The 20682-nt window shown below is 41.2% G+C and overlaps 1 protein-coding gene across 1 annotated transcript in view; it reads left to right on the top strand.

Annotated features, from left to right (window-relative positions):
- The window catches only part of LOC124804893 (centrosomal protein of 135 kDa-like), a 412291-nt gene that overhangs the window by 44375 nt on the left and 347234 nt on the right, over positions 1-20682 (top strand). Inside the window, exon 4 of the mRNA XM_047265266.1 lies at positions 7947-8185. Within this exon, the coding sequence (XP_047121222.1) occupies positions 7947-8185 (239 nt within the window). The remainder of the gene's footprint in view (positions 1-7946; positions 8186-20682) is intronic.

Here is a 20682-nt window from a genome sequence, read left to right as displayed (position 1 = left end):
CTCGTTCAGAGTAGGCAGCTGCATGACAGATATTTGCATCGTGAAGTGACCAAAGTTATCAGGTGGTGGCTATGAGACTCCGGCAGTCTCTGACAGATTATCATTATAGCACTAGGAACTTTACCTCCTCGGTTACTCCATGAGAGGAATACAAAACGAAGTGACTTTCACACAGTTGTTCCCCATAGTTTGTGGTTTGTACCCATTGAGATGAAGAGAATAGAAGCTTTCGAAATGTGGTGCTACAGAAGAATGCTGAAGATAAGGTAGGTAGATCATGTAACTAATGAGGAGGTATTGAATAGGATTGGGGAGAAGAGAAGTTTGTGGCACAACTTGACTAGAAGAAGTGACCGGTTGGTAGGACATGTTTTGAGGGATCACAAATTTAGCATTGGAGGGCAGCGTGGAGGGTAAAAATCGTAGAGGGAGACCAAGAGATGAATACACTAAGCAGATTCAGAAGGATGTAGGTTGCAGTAGGTACTGGGAGATGAAGAAGCTTGCACAGGATAGAGTAGCATGGTGAGCTGCATCAAACCAGTCTCAGGACTGAAGACCACAACAACAACAACAACCCATTGAGATGGAGAATCCTTTCTACTAAATGAAAGCTTTTGTGGAGAATATTGAAAATATACTCTTCCTTTAACAAACTGTGAAGAGGTTCCACCTTGATAAAGACAGAAAATTCTACCCATTCCTGGACCTTATTCTTTTATAAACAACTTGGTGATGTGCCTGTTGCCAACACATCCCATAGCAGCCTCCCCATTAATTTTTCTTCAGGATCTAGTGCTGAAGAAAGACAAAGAACTACACAAACTTTTGGAGAAGTGAGAGATTCCCTTTGTACATCATGTACACCTATAACCACCAGACAACAAGGTAGATATCAGCTCATTCATCCTCACATTTGTGTGAGATTTACTCCCAGAAAAGGCCAAGATCATGTTGCACTGTGATGTGAGGCCATATTTGACACCTGTAGCATGGTGTTTTAAATGCCAGCACTTCTGGTGTACATAATGACCCGATTTGTGGGGACTGTGGCCAATTACTTCACAGAAATGTACTATGTGCTCTGTGTCCTGACTGTATCAAGACAGGATGTAGAGTTACCCTCCCTGATCCCAAAAGTGTGCTAAGATACTCAGGGAATGCAAAAACCATGAAGTCTCATATTTTGAAGCTTGGAAAAAGTGTGACTGTTTGTATCGAGCCTCGCTGTTATTGGTCTTTGCCACTACCGTGGCCAGGTCATTAGCAGAACCTGTTTCGTTCTCCAATAGTCACTCAAAAAAAAAAAAAAAAAACTCGACCAAGATGTGATAGGCCCTCTCCTCGTATAGTTCCTGCAGCACCATCTTTGGAAGACACTCCTCGTGGCTGGCCAGAGAAGCAGCTGTCTTCTCCTGCCTCTCCCTGTGAGAGGCAACCCTATCTCCAGAAATCCAGAGATCAGAGATCTGTCACCAGCCAGTGGCTGAAGGAACCATGGTCTGCAGGCCCAGGGCTTCCTACTCTCCTTCCATTGCTACACCTGTAATGGATAAACCTTCACAAGAATCTTAACCACCAAAAGTTGTGAAAAATAAGAAGTGACATGGTTAGTCTGGTGACACTAGATGTGCCAGATACCCCCCCCGCCCCCCCCCCCCCCCACCATTGGATTCAGAATCCATTTTCATTGCTGTTGTTCCACTCCCACCAGTGACAGACGGTGGTCCTTGGCTGTGACCTGTCCTCCTGGCCACTTCACGCATAACCAGGGCACACACTATTTGATGATGCAATAGAACTGCAATGGATTTTACTGTCACCTGCCAGAAGTACAACAGCTAATTTCCTCTTGTTCTGTGATCTGTGTTGCCCTCCAAGAGCTACATTTCACAGATGACCAATCCCAAACTTTTCAAGGTTGCTGTGTATTCTGTCAGACTCTGTACATAGGTTCACACAGATGTCATCAGGGAGTGGATTACCATCCATATCACACTGGAAGCAATAAAAGTGTGAAGGGAATAAAGCCAACAGTCACCATATGTGACTTTTATTCGCCTCTAAGCGAGGCACTTGCTTACCGAGGGTTAACTACCTCAGTCCAACAACTCTTCCCCACCATATTTCCTTCTACTTGGAGGTTTCATTATGCATCATCCCCTATAAGGGAGTACCACTTTGTGTGGTAGGGGCCATTTGATTGACCAGCTTCTTTCCAATCTTGACTTATGTCTCTTAAGTGGTGGTACTCTGACCCACTTCAGTTCAGCCTATGGCACCTTTTCAGTTACTGGCCTTACGATCTCTTCCCCCCCAGTCTTGTGGCTTTGCTACAGTGGCCACCACACATTGATCTTTGTGACAGGGATCACTTTTAGGTGATCCTGTCCCTTTCTTATCACTGCCTGACAGTCCAGTTACCAGTTACCACAATGGTCTCTGAAGAGCTGACTGGCAGTAGTATACTTCAGCTGTCTCCTTAGTCCCTCTGTGTCAGACTGAATCAATGTTATTGTAGAAGATGTCTCCGATGCAGTCATCTGCACCTCTGGAATCGATAGCCCCCCAGTCTACAGGCCATCTTTACTGCTACCTGGTGCCATTGTGAATCAGTGAAATTGCAACAGCTGTTCAAGGTCATTGAAGGCCCCTGCAACATCTCAAGCGACAGCCTTCGAAGACCACCCTCCTCACTTTTAAGCATCTTTACACTAAGGTTCACTATCTAATTAAATACAGTAACAAGGAATGCTGTGCTACATTTTCCTTGAGAAAAGATGCCTGTTCATTCATGATGGGGGGGCAAGCTCTGTACTCTTCTGGGCTGCCAAAAATTGACCACTGTTCTGGGTCTCTTCCTTCAGAGGTGTATTTGTACCAATGCTTTGGTTCGTGCTGAGTATCTTGCAACCCACTTTGCGACAGCATCAGTGTCATCTTCTTACCAAGCAATCTTTTGAACACATAAACGAGATTCAACATCTGAATGTCACCCTATCTACTCATGATCTTCATCCAAATGGTGATACAGTATATTTGTTCCAATCCTTACTATGGACAAAAACTCAACATCCATCCACAGCTACCGACAACTTAGCATCAGTAATGTGCTCCGCCAACTGCTCGAGAGGATGGTAACCTGCCAATTATGCTGGGTTCTTGTCACGGGGCCTGGCAATGGTCAAGTGACCTCTTTTGGACCACTGGTCACCTCTGTGCTCTTTGTCAATGACTTTGCATTTAGTGTAGCTCCTAGTCCTTAACCTTGGTTGAATGCGAGCTCCCATCCAGAAGGATTCTGCTTGGACCTTTTCCCATGGGTTCCAGTTATCTCTCATGGAAATGCGAGTCATGCATTCCTGTTGTTGAACCGTGGTCCATCCTAACCGAGAACTCTACTTCGGTGTCCAGTGCTTGGATGTGGTTGCACAGTCCTGATTTTTCAAGCTCTTTTTTGTTAAAAAGCTGACATAGCTGACTCATTTTCATCAACTAAAAGCTAGCTGCATGCAGAAGGCTTAATGTTTTCTGCTTCCTTGCATACACCTCTTGGAGTGCAGATCACGCCACTCTCCTCCATATTTTCTGGGCCCTGTTCTCATCCCAAGTGGGCTATAGTTGTGAGGTTTTTTGGCTCAATGGCACCTTCAGCTTTGAAATGGTTTGACACAGTCCATCATCGTAGAACCGACTTTTACTTGTTTCTGCAATCACCAACTGACAATTTCCTTATCAAATTCTGTCTGCATACAAAGGCATCGACCTCCTGGCACCCACCGTCAGTTGGGATTGCCTGTTGGAATGCACCTTGTGGTGCTCTGCTGGGCTGCCTTACTTCCTTAGAATGTGCTATTCAAGTTGCCCCTTCCCCTCTCCTTCCCTGCTGGTTAGTGCTAAGACTAGTTAGGTCCAGTCTACTTCAAGGATGTTGAGTTTGTTGTCCTATGGCCTTTCGGCATCTGATCTCCCCCCCCCCCCCCCCCATTTGTCAGGGTACTACCATTGTTTTATACTGATTACTCTAAAAATACAGATAGAAAGGAATATGCTTTTACATCTCCCACAGGTCAGAAACAACTGCCAGAAATGTGTAGTGTTTTTACAGCAAAGCTGGTTGGCATTAACAAAGCCCTATTTCATATTAAACAGAACTCCATCAATTACACTTCAGTTTGTAGTGACTCGAGGAGAATCTTCAGGCAATTGATTGGTGTTACTCGTGTCACCCTGTGAGATCTGTTATTTTGGACCTCTTCTCTGATCTGTCTGCTTAGTTGTCTTTCTCTGGTTCACGTCATGTGGGTATCCCAGAGAATGAACAGACTGACCATTTGGCTAGAGAAACACATAATCATCCAACATTCATGTTGATAATTCCAGGTACAGATTTGCAGGTGCAGATAAGACCACCTCTCATAGATAGAACGCATCTGGTGGGACTATCAAATCTGCAAGGCACTCCTCCTCCTATTTCTCCTGGAAATAATCCACTGCCCTGTGTCATTTCTTCATTGGTCATACTATATTAACTCATAGTTTTATTGTATGTAATGAGCCACATCCACATTGAGGTTGTGGATCCTAAGAGACAGTAAGCAGTTCATATCATGGTGGAATGCCCCCTTTTCCTAGCTCTCCATTGCTAAGCATGGTTTTCAGGATTTCTTGACTCCCCCCTCCCCCAGTATTGACAGACAACTCACAGGTGGTATAATGGTTCTCTGTTTTCCTCATGAAAGTGGCTTTATTCTCAAATGTAATGTGTCTAATTACTTTTAGGACAGGGTGGGGTGGAGGTGTCTCCTGCCACATAATGGGTCTGAAGTGTTCTCAGCATTGCCTCCTTTGCCAGTTGGCCTGGTCACCCCTCTTTTACTTCATTATGCCTTTAGATGTGTTTAGCCAATTTTTTGCTAAATTTTATGTTCTGTTTTAAGGGTAGAACACTGATAAATAGTGGGTACTTTCTCGCTCTTTAACACTTAGGTTATAATGGATCGGAGGTGGAACAGCTAAGGGGGGGACGGTCCCAGTCTTGTACAGAGCCTCAGGGGACACTTGCCTGGTCCCCACACCTGCTGGTCTAATTATTTCTCTCACCTTGTTTTATTGTTGTCAGTCCAGCTGATGTCTATTACATGTTTATCCTTCCCTCTATTGTGAATGGTTTGGCTAGAATGCATTCTTTACTGTTTGACTGCCTTCACCCATTATTGGGTTGGTCAGGGAGCCTCTCACCACAGATGAGCCGAGGAGACCCCTTGTCTTTTATCGCTGGTTTACTGGCCTGACACACACATTTTTACTTCTCCTTAAATTCTCAGTATTTGCAACAGTATTACTTTCAATGGCTCGTTTTTACCTCTCCCATAAACTTCCAGAAACCGGTCAACTTTCTGGCAGACGTCACTGACTCCAGAACAACTGCTTCTTGACTGAAGGTTATAGCCCACGCTGTTCAGTCCCGTAACATCCAACCATCCAACCACACGACTGGAAGTGTAACAAGCCCTAATAACTGGTACTACAGGAAGTATCCTCTGGATCCTGTGGCAGGCACTTCGCAGTTGTTTTTCAGAGTATGAATGTAGATGCAGATCTGTCGTATGTGACGATTGTGATGTTTGCATGACATCACATAACATACTCTGCACCGCAATTGACTGTTAGATGCAAACTGAGCTGACACACTGTTGACGTACATTCTTGCAAAGCTAGTGCTGTATTTGGCAGTTTTCTTATTTGTGCTACTACGCTATGAAAATATCCAGTTTAACTGATGCACCACATTAAAGTTGTCCATAAAATGTGTCATTTTTTGTATGATTTGTTGTCCAAACTTAGGAAATGTATCGTCAGTGTTTGAAACTGTTGCTGGAATGGGGTTTGACAGAAGTAGAGCATTTTCATTTGATGTCATATCATAGTTCGTTATGAGGTAGTGAACTATGCTTTTAAGATTATACATGAACCTCAGCCTGGAGGGTGGTAATGAAAAATCCTGTTTCAACATTTAATAAGCGTCAACTGTGAATATTAGTAAATTGCCATCCTCATATTTATAATATTTTGTTATGGGAAAATACCATATTTTATGACATTTCATAAAAGATCACCCATTTTTTATTATTTTGCTAAAGCTACCAATTTCATGTTATTTTTCACATTATTGGTTTTGCAAAATTTTGCTGGCCTTAGGTGTAATAAGTGGCCAAATTCCTGTAAACTTGTATCCACAGCCTATTAAAATCAAAGCAAAAAATATTTTAATTGAAAAAATGCCTGTATTCACTGTGAATGTGGAAGTGAAAAATAGTAAGAACCCGTTGATGTATTGTAACATGAAGTATATACAAGCTAGAAATTTGCTGTTTCAAGTGTTTTTTTTTAATAAATAAACAATGTCTTGGACATAAAAATTTGGATTTGTAGTATGAGATGAACTAATGGTCCTCATACTAATGCATGTAAAGATTGTAGTCAGTTTTGATAAGTACGAGGGTGGTTTGAAATGTTCTTGGAATGTAGTTTCCTTGTAGATTAATGCGGTCCAACGATGTTCCAGTGCCTTGATCCCACCTCGAAAATGAGTTTCCTCCAGGCCTGCAAAAGTTGTTAACTCTGGCTACCAGTTCTTCTTTTGAAGTGAATCTTCGTCCACCAAGAAAAAAATTTCAGTTTTGGGAAGAGATGGAAGTCTGACGGGGCCATATCAGGTGAATAAGGCGGGTGTGGCAACAACTCATACCGTAGTTTGCGTAATTTTGCCATGGCAGCGGCACATGTGTGCGGGCACCCATTGATCCAACGTCAAGAGTCGCAGCTCCAATCTTGCAGATATTTTTTTCATTTCTGATTCTTCAGTTAAAATGTGATACACCTTTCCAGATGACATCTGGCAAGCATGAGCAATTTCACGCACTTTCAGTTGGCGATCCTACGTGACCATTTTGTGCACTTTTGCAATGATTTCTGGAGCAATGACACAATTTGGCCGACCACTGCGCGGATCATCATCTAAGCTCTCCTGATCAAATTTAAATTTATTTGTCCACTTGGAAGTAGTTGAATATGAAGGGGCAGAGTCCCCCAGTGTATTTTGGAAATTGGCATGAATGTCCTTTTCTTTCATACCTTTCTTTACAAAGTACTTAATCATTGCTCGAATCTCAGCCCCCCCCCCCTCTTCTTTTTGTTCCTCCCCCCTCCCCCATCTTTGCAAATCACTACACGGAAACAACAACAGAGCCACATAGCCACCACAACTTTCTTTCAAGAGCACTGACATGGCATGTGTTTGCAGGCAACAGTCCAATGAACGTCACGTGAACAGCTCATTGCACTAGCGCTGACCCCTCGTGGTGATTCCGAGAACTTTTCAAACCACCCTCGTATTATTGATTGTTTCCATTACTACTTGTAAAATTAAGATCCATATCTGAGAGATTTGCAAAAGTCATCAAATTGATGACTCAGTGCAAAGAAAGAAAGTAAATAAAATAAACAATACAGCAGTGATTCTGTGTGCCATGGATTCAACAGGTCTGTGGTAGCTTTCAGAGGTAAGCAGCAGCAGCTGTCTAATCACAGGTCACTCAATTCCCATAAACTACAAGCAAAGTTGTGCAAAGCTGGTGCTTGATAGCATACCAAATGTGTTCAGTCAGATTCAGTTCAGGTGAATCTGGTGCTAAAAACATAAATGTGAGTTCATTATCACTCTCCTCAAACCACTGTAACATGTTTCCGGATTTGTGATATGGTTATGGTTATGGTTATCCTATTTAGTGCTATGTGGGAAGCAAGACCTGTACAGGTGCATGTGCCCCCCCTCCCCACACACTCTCTCTCTCTCTCTCTCTCTCTCTCTCTCTCTCTCTCTCTCTCTCTCTCTCTCTCTCTCTCTTTGAAAATTTGCATCAATATTTTCTCTTCTCTTGCAGGTGGTAAGAGAAAACTACCACTTTCTCATCGCCAAATACTAGAAATTGATGCACCTTTGAAGCCCAGGAAAACTTGGAGAGAGCAGTTTAGTGCTGCAGTTTCCCAGGCAAAAGATCCCAAGGTTATTGATACACACAGGATGGCTCTTAATCAAATAGTTAGTCTCTCTGAGGAGGTAAAGGACTTGAGAAATGATAGCCGCCGAAAATCAGAGACTATTGGTATGCTCAAGGAACAGGTAATTTGAGTTATTTTACGTGGTTTGATATTGTACCTCTAGGAGCACCACAAAATCTGACAAATACTTAGGTATCACAGTTTCTGTTTTCCTTCTTTGGTAGATGATTGACTGAAATCTTTGTCCCATAATCCCTCACTGACAAGACAGCACGTGTCTGCATTGTAAGGTAGCAAAAAGCCTGCTTTGAGAAATTTGTTCACTTAGGTATAAAGATAAATTTTTGTATGATTATCAAAGTATTGATAGTGATGCTTCCAATCTTCGTAAATTTTTATGAATAATCAGTTACATTCAGAATTTGAATAGAATTGTTGTACTTATTTTATACCATTCATAGTGACTATTTTACATTTTGAATTTATATTGAAAATAATAATCATGGGCCAGTAAAGGAAACACTCCAGGTATAATTGTCTGCTTAATCACAATGTATTATATGGGTGTGTTAAGAAGTGTTGTGCACATGCCAATAAAGTGCAATTGGATGATGTTAAAAAAGGTTTGTGGCAGCAGTTGGGCAATCAGTAAATACCGCAAAGTGCAAAAACAGTTCTAATATTTACTAAACTGGAAGCATACAGAACAACTGCTCGAATTTCGTAAATGCAATTTAAGGTATTGTGGTATGCACATGGGAGGTTTGGAAGAGGGAAACGGGGGTGGAGGGAGTAGGAAGAGGACATGGCTAGGAGTTAAGCAGCTCAAAATACAAATCTTAAGAGGCAGTGGTGCTAGTGTGAAGGATTAAGAAGTGCTCACACTGCACTCACCAGTTGGTTTGGTTTGCCAGAAGTGATGTGAAGTTTTAACAGGGAGAAATGTGGTTTCCACATGACTAACAATAATATCAGTGTGCTTTGCATTAGTGTGACAGACAACTGTCGGAGATTCTTATACTTCATTGAAATCTCATGTAAGCTCAAGTACTACAGCTACAAGGCAGATCCAGAAATTAAGAGTACTGAGCCTCTGATGAACAAAGGGATTTTTTTGACATAGTTAACAGCACTATATTCAAGAACAAGATTTTGTCAATAGAATGCAGTAGTTTGTCTCTGTAGGCTGGAAACTGCTGAAGTGCCATTGAAATGAGTATCTCTAGTCTGAATCGTGCCAGTTGCAAGGTAAGGAGCATAATCTGTTTTGTTCTTGCAAAGGGAAATACACCATTTCTGATTGTTTTAATGTAATCAAAACTGTTTGTGGGATGCTGTGATGCATCGTACCATGTATAAAAGGGGTGTTGTGAGTTCAAAGCTGACTGATGAATATTTGTAGTTAACAAGGGATTGGGCATCCCTCAATCGTGGCTGCTGAGATGATGAAAAAGTTTGAAGAAATAAATCTTGGCAGTGGTTGATTGACTTTGGATAAGATGAATGCAGTGTTTCTAGAACTCTCTATATCCCTTCCGCATGAAATCTTTACTGCAACACTTGGTTTTCGAAACTTGTGTGCCAGGTTGATACTAAAAGAACTCGCAGATCAATACAGTCAAGAGAATTACATTTTCACTGAATTTCCTGAGTGCTTTTAACTGGACAGTGAGCAATTCCTTGATTCTGTTGTGACTGGCGATGAAATGTGCCCAGCCACCTAATTACTTATTTACTGAATTATTTAAAATGACAAGATTAAGTCCATTGGGCCCCCTCTTAAATCTAACCGGGCATTCTGCCTGCCAAGCCAGAGACAGTGGTCGTGCGTGCATGTGCGCGTGCATATTGTCTTAATTTGGAAGACGGCCTTTTGACAGTTTTTTTTTGTGGTGCCTATCTGCGACTCAGCATCTCTGCTATATGGTGAGTAGCTGAATATCCTTTTCATAATATTGTCATTATTCCATCCTGGATTTTCCATTGGTATGTTATGTATGTTATAATAATGATGTAGGTAAAGATAGATTGCTACTTATCGTAAAGATGACATGTGAAGTTGCAGGTAGGCACAGTTAAGACACACAAAGATTTTGGCCACAGCCGTCATCAGAAAAATAGAAACACACACCATTCATATATAGAAGTGAGCGCGCCTCATGCACGCATGACCACCAATTCTGGCAGCTCCGGCTGGAATGTGTTCTGGTCAGAGATGCTGGAGTTTGTGGTCGTGTGTGCATGAGATGTTGGGACAGTGTCTTTTAATTGTGCCTGTCTGCAATTTAATGTGTCTTCTTTACAGTAAGTGGTAATCTGTTTTTTCCTACATTCCTAGTACTCCTACCTGGAGTTTCCATTGTTTGATATATTATGATAAGCACATTATACAAAATTTAGAAATTAAAATTAAGATATTGCAGATAAAAACACTCCTACACAGTTTATATTCATTCATAAATATAATGATAAATACACTCATGTGCATAAATTAAGGATAATTGCAGAATGTGGTGCCACACAACGTGGCACTACACAAAACTGGCGCTAATAGCATATGCACGTAGGGAACACACACGACACAGATCTGTAAGTCCACAGTATTGGTGAAAAGTTGAGAAAACCATCCTGAAACACATGTGCTACAAAATGCCACTGTTTCCTGCGCATGTACCCCAACAAAATATGGGATGTGATCACCATGCACACATACACAGGCCACACAGTGGGTTGGCATACTCTGGATCAGGTGGTTGAGCATCTGCTGGGGTATAGCCTCCCATTCTTGCACCAGTGCCTGTCGGAGCTCCTGAAGTGACTGGCAACATGGCGTCCGGTACAGTTGTTTATAGTGCGAAAGTGAACAAAAGTTATAGTTGTGTGGTGAAAAATGGAACATACGTAAATTATAACATTGAAATAGTGAAGCTAAATGCATGTGTATCAAGCCTGCAATTAATTGTAGATGTACTAAGGCGGGACATTGCGCATTTAGAAAATGAAAATGCTGAACTGAAAAAGGTGCGTAATTTCCCGATCGCCAAAGCAAGTAAAACACGGAACTGGGAGCACAGGACTAGCATGATCATGGAAGAAAGAAGCGAAAAGGTGATAAATACAACGAATCGAACGATCCGCGGCAATAAAAGCAGTTTGTGTCCTACCTACAATAAACAAGTGCTCTGAAGTGGATATAGGCCTAAAGGAAGAAACAACAAGGCAACATATGTTCACTAGACCAAAAAGAGTTGGTTGTATGAAACCCAGAAACCCAGTGACTGTAGAATTCCTGTGGTAACAAAAAACCGTTTTCATGCACTAGATTCAGATATCAATGTGGAATCCACGGAAAACTGTGACGACAACAACACGCCGAATCTATATAGTGACAAGCACATGAGCAGAAACTTCCGCAATAAACGTGAAGACATACTCAAAGTGCAAATATTCTCTGATAGCCATGGATGTTGTTGTTGTTGTGGTCTTCAGTCCTGAGACTGGTTTGATGCAGCTCTCCATGCTACCCTATCCTGTGCAAGCTCCTTCATCTGCAACCTACATCCTTCTGAATCTGCTTAGTGTATTGATCTCTTGGTCTCCCTCTACGATTTTTACCCTCCACGCTGCCCTCCAATGCTAAATTTGTGATCCCTTGATGCCTCAAAACATGTCCTACCAACCGATCCCTTCTTCTAGTCTAGTTGTGCCACAAACTTCTCTTCTCCCCAATCCTATTCAATACCTCCTCATTAGTTACGTGATCTACCCACCTTATCTTCAGCATTCTTCTGTAGCACCACATTTCGAAAGCTTCTATTCTCTTCTTGTCCAAACTATTTATCGTCCATGTTTCACTTCCATACATGGCTACACTCCATACAAATACTTTCAGAAACGACTTCCTGGCACTTAAATCTATACTCGATGTTAACAAATTTCTCTTCTTCAGAAACGTGTGAGATCGCAAAAATACTACGTTACAGTCATTGTATACAAGCAACTAGTATTGTCAAACCAGGTGCACCCATCCAAGAACTGATTAGAAACATAGAAACTGAAAATGATCATCATATTATCGTCATAGCTGGAGCCAATAACGTATATAAAAACGAACCTCCACAGTGCAACACGAAACCTTAAGGCAATACTAAATTCAACAGAAGAGAAATGAGTTTTTGTAGTCGGAATTCCACATAGGCATGACCTTTCGGAATGGTCATGTGTGAACGTGGAAATCATAAAAGCAAACAGGCAATACTCAAATATTTGCAGGGCCTACCAAAATGCATATTTTATAAGTATGGACTCCTTGCAAAGAGACTGTTACACGAGACATGGCATGCACCTTAATAACAGAGGCAAGAGGATTCTGTGCCAAAACATCAGCATGATACTGAAAGCATCTGACAACCAAGAAGTAATTGCTGCTCTTCCAGTTCCTTGCTTGACGCAAGCAGAGCCTGAAGAAATGGTTACTTCTATTGCAGCAGTAGAGGTGGAAGCAGCAATTGTACCTACACACATAACAAACGCTGCAGCAGCAGTACCTACCACACTTCATCTACAGGATTCAACAGCAGCAGAAGATGAAGCAACATCCAAATCTCCACTGTCACCAGTTACCATAACAATGCGTACAGCAGCAGCAGCAGCAGCAGTACCTATCACACTTCATCAGCAAGATTCAACAGCAGAAGAAGAAGAAGCAACCACCTTATCTCCTCAGTCACCAGATGCCACAACAGTGCCTCCACACACCATAACAGCAGTTCCATCAATTCCTGTAGTAGCAGCAGCCTCTTCTACAATATCACCACAAGGAGGGAAGAGTAGGCCTACAACAGTAGATGTGCTACCACTCCAAGTGAACAATTTTTTAGTAAAAGGCAATAAGAGGCAGAAATCCAAAAGATAAGCCATGAAAAAGGTTTGAAAACCAATCACCATAGTGTTCAGTGTGTAAGCAATAAGAGCATGGATCTTAAAATGTGTTACCTTAACGTTCAAGGACTGAAAGATAAAGAACTTATCATAAATGAGTTTGGTATTGATAACCAGTTTGATATTTTTTGTCTGAGTGAACACTGGGCTAATGAGAATGAACTTGCAGTTGCCAAATTTGACAATTTTAGTATAGTAAAAAGCTACTGTAGGAAAGAGCACATTAGAGGTGGCGTGGCAATTTATTCCAACCAGTCACTCAATTGTACAATAACCAAACTAGACCTAAATTCCTTGTGTGATGAATAGCACTTAGAAGTTACGGGTATAATCATTAATAGTCATAAGGTAATAGTAGTATCCATGTACAGATCACCAAAGGGAAGCATTAACATATTTTTAGAAAAAATGGACATGCTATTGAGTGAATTAAGTAATATTAAATGGCTACACTATGATATTGCAATAGGAGGTGATTTGAATGCTGATTTTGATGTTACTAAATGTAAGGGTAGTGTTGCAGATCTGGAAAACTTACTAAGACAATACAATTTACATCATGTTAATAACAGGCCCACAAGAAACAAAGCATGTTTAGATAGCATCTTTGTAAACTTCAAGACCACTGAAAACACATGCGAAGTTGTAGCGTTCCCATTCTCTGACCATGATTCTGTATCTCTAAATTATGCAAATAAAATTCCCCTCAATAGGAGCAATGCAAACAGACCTGTCCCAACAGTTGTGATTACCAGACCTTTAACTGAGGATAAAGTTAACACATTTCGTAATTCCCTTGCTGACAGAGACTGTTTTGCCCATTGTAGTGTCGATGGACATTACACATCAAGTAATGACCTGCCAGCCAAAATAATATTTGATAGATTTTTTAATGCATTCTTGACCCTATTTAATAGTATTCCCATAAAGAAAATCAAAATAATGGACAGCAGCCACAAATCCAGATCTCAAAACAAACAAAATATATGGTACACTAAACAGCTGACAGATCTAAAGAAACAAGTTTTGTTACTGTACAACATATACAATAGTATGAAGTCTGACTGTGCCAAATCAGCCTATGTGGAATGCAGGAATGAATACAAAAAAGCCATCCTGCAAGCCAAAAAAAACCTACAATGCCAACAGCGTACATAATTCCACCAATAAATGCAAAACCGCTTGGAAAGTAATTAACAGTGCTGCCACAGATACTAAAAAAGACAAAATTAATATCCCACCACAAACACTCAATGAGTTTTTTATTAATTCAGTGAATGAAATAGGAGATGCAATTATCAAACCAGACATTAGTCCATCAGAGTTACTCTCCCGAAATTGGGGTAGACAGCCACTAAATACAAGCATGCTAACCACCTCCAAAGTATCGCCTAGATATGTACAAGGGGTCGTAAAACAACTGAAATCATCTGATAGCTTAGATATATATGGCATATCATGCAACCTGCTAAAAAAAGTGTGTGATTGCATTCTGTACCCTTTAACCCATTGCATTAACAAGTGCGTACTTGAGGGATATTTTCCTGATGAGTTAAAACTATCTAGGATCGTCCCAGTATACAAAAAGGGAGATAAAGACTCTCCATCTAGTTACAGGCCTATTTCAATAGTACCCGCATTCTCCAAGGTAATAGAATGCATCATGTACCAACAATTATCATCTCACTTTAAGAATCTAGGAATAATTAATGCTACACAATACGGGTTTAGGAAGAGTCTGTCGACCATTGATGCAATCAACACGGTAGTCAGTTACATCCTCAAAGTTTTTGAGAACAAAGGCTTTGCTCAGGTCTCATTCTGTGACCTAAGCAAGGCCTTCGACTGTGTTGATCACACGCCACTACTAGAGAAACTAGAATTCTACGGCATCAAAGGAAACAGTCTCAGACTATTAAAAGCTTATCTCAACAACCGTAAACAGGTAGTTTGTGTTGGTAAGGAAATGTCAAACATAGAAAATGTTAAAGTAGGTGTGCCTCAGGGATCTGTACTGGGGCCCTTCCTGTTTCTGATAGTGATCAATGACCTCCCCTCGTTTATTAGATCCACCACTGTATTGTATGCAGATGATACGACTTTTCTTCATAGCAGTAACAATCTTAATGATCTTAAAACTTGTGCTGAAAATACCCTCACTCATGCAGCATATTGGTTCAGAGCAAATGGTTTCCTGCTAAATGAAACTAAAACTCAGCGGATAATCTTCACTCTAAGAGACAAGCCACTATTTGATGACCCTAGTTCTGTTAAATTCCTGGGAGTTTATTTAGATGAAAAGTTATCCTGGGGCCAACATGCTAACTATATTAGTAGTAAGCTATCTAGAGTAATTTATTTATTAAGACAACTCGGAAATTGTGTACCTGAAACATACGTCAGATCATCTTATTTTGCATTTTTCCAAAGTATAATATCCTATGGCATTATCTTGTGGGGTAACTGTAGTCATATACATGACATCCTATTATTGCAGAAGAAAGCCATTAGGATAATTACAACTTCTTCACATAAGGCTCACTGCAAACCCTTATTTACTAAACAAAAAATTATGACAGTAATAAACCTCTATATATACAATGTCTTAATCTTTACGAAGAAGAACCTACAAGATGTGAAACGTAGGGAAAATGTACATTGTTACAACACAAGAAGCATCAAACACATATACACGCCTTACTACAGACTATCAAAATCAATAAACAGCTATGAAGTCACAGGGCACAAACTATTTAATAAGCTGCCACATGCTATACAGGATCTTCCTGAACATACATTCAAAGAAAGACTGCATGAATGGTTTATTGCCCACCCATTCTATAACAATGAATTCTTCAACTGTAAAATGCAGTAATCCAACAGATGACCCACTGTACATTTATTGTAATATAAGCTAAAATATTTCAGTAGTCAATACCTTATCACACTGTATTATAAATTGTAACTTCATTTGACGTTGTCAATTGCTGTAATGGCCTAAAGACAATAAAATCTTTATTATTATTATTATTATTATTATTATTATTAGGGGTTTGAAGACGTGCAGCGATATGTTGACCGAGAGCAGGCGTGCTCAGTGTTGTTTAGATATGGAGAACAGGCAGGCCACTCCATTTGCCTGATATCTTCTGTTTCAAGGTACTCCTCCATGATGGCAGCTCGGTGGGGCTATGCGTTATCATCCATCAGGAGGATGGTGGAGCCCACTGCACCCCTGAAAAGGCGGACATACTGATGAAAAATGACAGCCCAATACACCTGACCAGTTACAGTTCCTCTGTCAAAGACATGCGGGGGTGTATGTGCACCAATCATAATCCCACCCAACACCATCAAACCATGACCTCCATACAGGTCCCTTTCAAGGGAATTAGACATTAAGGGGTTGGTATGTGGTTCCTGTTTCACGCCAGATGAGAACTCGGTGGGAATCACTGTTCAGACTATACCTGAACTCGTCTGTGAACATAACCTGGGACCACTGTTCCAATGACCATGTGCTGTGTTCTTGACACCAGGCTTTACAGGCTCTCCTGTGACCAGGGGTCAGTGGAATGCACCTTGCAGGTCTCCGGGCGAAGAAAGCATGTCTGTAGACTGTGTGTCTGGAGACAACTGTTCAGTGGCTGTGGTAAGGTCGTGAGCAAGGCTACCTGCAGTACTCTGTAACCATCTGTGGGCACTAGTGGTGAAATATCGGTCTTTTGTGGTGTTGTACATCCTGTACTGTAGTGCCTGGACATTTTTCATGTCTGCTGGAATCGTTGCCATAATTTTGAGATTGCACTTTGTGGCACACGGAGGGCCCGTGCTACAACCTGCTGTGTTTGACCAGCCTCCAGCCGCCCTAGCATTCTATCCCCACAATGTCATCAATATGTGTTCTTTGAACCATTTTAAACGCACAGTCACCATTAGCACGTCTGGAAATGTCCACATGCTTACTCGCTGCAGCGTACTCTTGACATGCACCAACACACCTCTGCATATGTGGACAGCTGCCAGTGCCACCGTGCGACAACCGGTCAAATGCTCCATGTGGACATACCCTGAGGTGATTTAAACCTGCAAACCACCCACCAGAGAATTGTTTCACCATGTATCAGCATTATACTTAATTTATGAGAAAGAGTGTAGAAATTACAGGAAGTTAGGTTTAAATTATGAATGCTAGCAGCTTTGGGCATGAAAAAAGAGGTAGAAAACATAGAGGAGGAATATGATGACTCACCATTAATGAATAGAAAGAAGGACAAAGTAGCATAACTCAGAGAGAAAGGAAAAAAGATGGAAGCAGAGCTTGGTTGAAAATACAGCCAGTGCAGTGGCAACATCTCTCCTCACTATCAGCAAAAAAATTCAAAAGTCTTGTTTCTGCTTAAGCATCATGACCCCTTGCTGTTGGGATGATTGGACAAAGGGGGTGGAAACTGTTGGATGGAGGGTGTGGGGACAATATGTTACCGTAGGTTGAGGCCAGGATAATTATGGGAGTGGAGAATGTAAGGATAACTTTCATCTGCGCACTTCAGAATAGTGGAGGGAAGGATCCAGTGGCTCAGGTAGTGAAGCAGCCATTGAAATAAAGTGTGTTATGTTAAGTTGCATGTTGTGTTATAGGGTGGTCTATTTAGCTCTTGGCCACAGTTTGGCTGTGGCTGTTCATCCTGGTGGACAGTTTGTTGGTAGTCAAACCAATATAAAAAGCCTTGCAGTGACTGCAGCAGAGCTGGTAAATCATGTGGCTGCTTTCACAGGTGGCCTGGCCCCTGATGGGGTAGGATAAACCATTGACAGGACTGGAATAGGAACTGCTGGCTGGATGGATTGGGCAGGTTTTGCACCTGAGTCTTCCACAGGGATTTGATCCTTGTGGCAAAGGGTTGGAATTGGGAGTGGCTTAGGGATGGACTAGGATGTTATGGACGTTGGGTGGGCAACGAAACACTGCAGTGTAATCTCACCGAGCGTCTTCAGAGATCTGAATGTGGAACTTGGTGAGTGGTATCTTAAGATGATGTGCAGACAGGTACATTGGCACAAAGCAAGGGGAACTGAAGCTGGTGTACTCTGCTGGCATCTGTAGTGCCACCCATAGGAATAAGACAAGTCCTGTAGCTAACATGACGTGTGGTGGAGCCTGCTGGCAGCCTTTCTATGAGTTGTGTCTTCTGCAGAATTTTGTGTGGTGTTTTGCGTGCAGTCTGTAGTGTCTGTTGTATGTGGATCACCCACAAGAAGAGAAAGCTGCCCAGGTAGTGAAGAACGATAGGACATTATTGCTACTCAGGAGGTAAATGATAATGTGAGCAATGGAAACAACTTCCTAGTGAAGCCAATATAAAGATTATCGTGATCCGCTGAAAGATCGTTATTAATATGATACAGTTCTTGCAGGTACACCTGGAGAAATCAATCAAGCAAGGTGGTGCAGTTGTTAGCACACTCAACTCACATTTGGGGGATGACTGTTCGAACCTGCGTCTGGCCATCCTAATTTACATTTTCCATGATTTCCCCAAAATGGCTACAGGCAAATGTGAGGGTGGTTTCTTTGAAAGAGCACGGCCGATTTCCTTCCCTAATCCAAGCTTGTGTTTCATTTCTAATGAGCTCGTTGTTGACGGGATGTTAAAGTGTAACCTCCTCCGGTAGCACTCAGTCTGTCGTGATCGAGAAACAGTACCATTGGCATGGGCAGTCTAGGCTGGACGGGCAATACCCTAGATTCTAATGCTGTGCACTGCATTCTGAGGAATATAGTCACTGCACATCTGAAGTAAGATGTAGATGTTGAACCCAGAACTCTCACTGGCTGATGAGCTGTGGGGTGGCATGGTAAAAAGGCCACCTGGTGGAGGAGCACTAGGAAATTGATGGTGCCCCCAATACTGCAGTGGCTGTCGCAGGCAAGATAAACTGTGTTGAGTTGCAGGTGTTTTAACAGAGTGCAATTGCAGCATTGTGTTGTGTGGTTTGTGGCTATATGGTAAGGCACCAGTCAGAAGCTACATAGTCGACATAGGTCTCGTCAGTACTGCACAAAAAGAGTTGTTCTTTGTTACTTCGAGACACTTCCACCTCATTAGCAGGATATAGATTAAGGATTATTCTAGATAATGTCCAAAGACAACCCGGGGCCCCGGGATTTTTGGACGATATTCCTGCGGATGCTCCAATGCGTTGAAGTGCCCGAACTGTCTGATCAGGACAGTTCCCTTCCACACAACAGCCTCCTAGTAGCGTGGGATTACAGGAGTACGCCACAACTCCCAGCCAGTGGTTCAGAAACTAACAAATAGTCTTCTGGTCCAGCTGGATGATAAAAAACCCAGTGTTGGAGGAGAGGACCTAGACTGTAAGAGGGAGAAGAATTGCCTTTCAACAAATGTGTTTTGGAAATGATAAACCAGAAGTCATATTAACAAATTCCATCACAGGATTGATACTAAACTTAGCATGGGGGAATGGAGAATCTCGTGCACTGTGAGTTTGGTACTGAATTTCTTCCTATTCCTGTTCTCGGTCTTGATATATTAACCACATTAAAGAGTTGTCAAAAACTTCAGTAATTTCTAGATGACACAAACATTATAAGCAAGGTCCCCAAACTAAAATATTTCAGATACTGCCTATATAACAACTCCATATGTCTACTGCTGTTTTGCAGCAAGTGGTATATGTCTTAATCTACAGAAATTTGAATAAAAATAATCTACGGTTGTAAGAAATAGATTTTAATGGTCATGCAGTAAATGAATTTGTATTTGTAGTGGAGTTAGTGTAAGGTAATTGTGTATACTTTCATTCTGTGCAATATGAATTTATCTTCTGGGGTGAAGCAGCTAAATAAAACAAATTTATTGTGGTAAACTGAGAAATAAGAATATTGCATTCTGCAGAGAACCCTTTATCTCTTAGAGGCTTTCTCTAAATCTAAGTATTCCTGTGAGCACCTCCCAGTACACTGACTGTCCTTATTTTGTGAGTAATAAGAAAACAGGTGTAAGTAAATCTGATTTTTACTGACGACAAGACAAGAGACTCAAAAAGGCACAAAGAAAAAAAGTATCTTGTTATGTACTCTAACAAATTAAGAGATTATTTATAGTTCAGAAATGAATACTGCTGTTAGTAAAATAAGTATTGATGTTCATTGTAATTTGCTCTCTAGTCTCATAGGATGTAGGTAACTAGTTCACTGTTGCAATTAAGAGTTTACTCGTGTAAATTTTAAGCAAACAGTATTTCATAAACAGCAGCAAATTAGTATAACTGGGAACATAGCAGCTTTTTTCAGAGTTGTTGCTTTCTTGCTAGTTGTATTGTTTTCATTTACTGGCCTTCCAAGTACAAGATGGGCGTATCAGTTTACTAATACTCCTTGCAGCTTATAGATTTCCTGCAAGCTACACCTTTTCATTAATGTGTACCTTGATACCTTTCTGAAGGTTTTCTTTTGTGAAGGGGGTTTGTTGAATATAATATAGATGTAGATAAGTAAAAAGCAAATGTAAATATTTTGTACCGTGTATTATCAAAAAAACTGATCTGCTAATATAGATAACAGTCCTTCTTTTTGCTGCCTTTTAGCCTATATTTTCTTGGGTTAATTATTGGATCTGGCACTGTTAGCGGTAGAGGATGGCTGTATAC

Source organism: Schistocerca piceifrons, chromosome 7 (genome assembly GCF_021461385.2).
Source record: "Schistocerca piceifrons isolate TAMUIC-IGC-003096 chromosome 7, iqSchPice1.1, whole genome shotgun sequence".
Classification (NCBI taxonomy): Eukaryota; Metazoa; Arthropoda; class Insecta; order Orthoptera; family Acrididae; genus Schistocerca; species Schistocerca piceifrons.
Note: the sequence above shows the minus strand (reverse complement) of the source record. Positions and strands in the feature narration are given on the sequence as shown.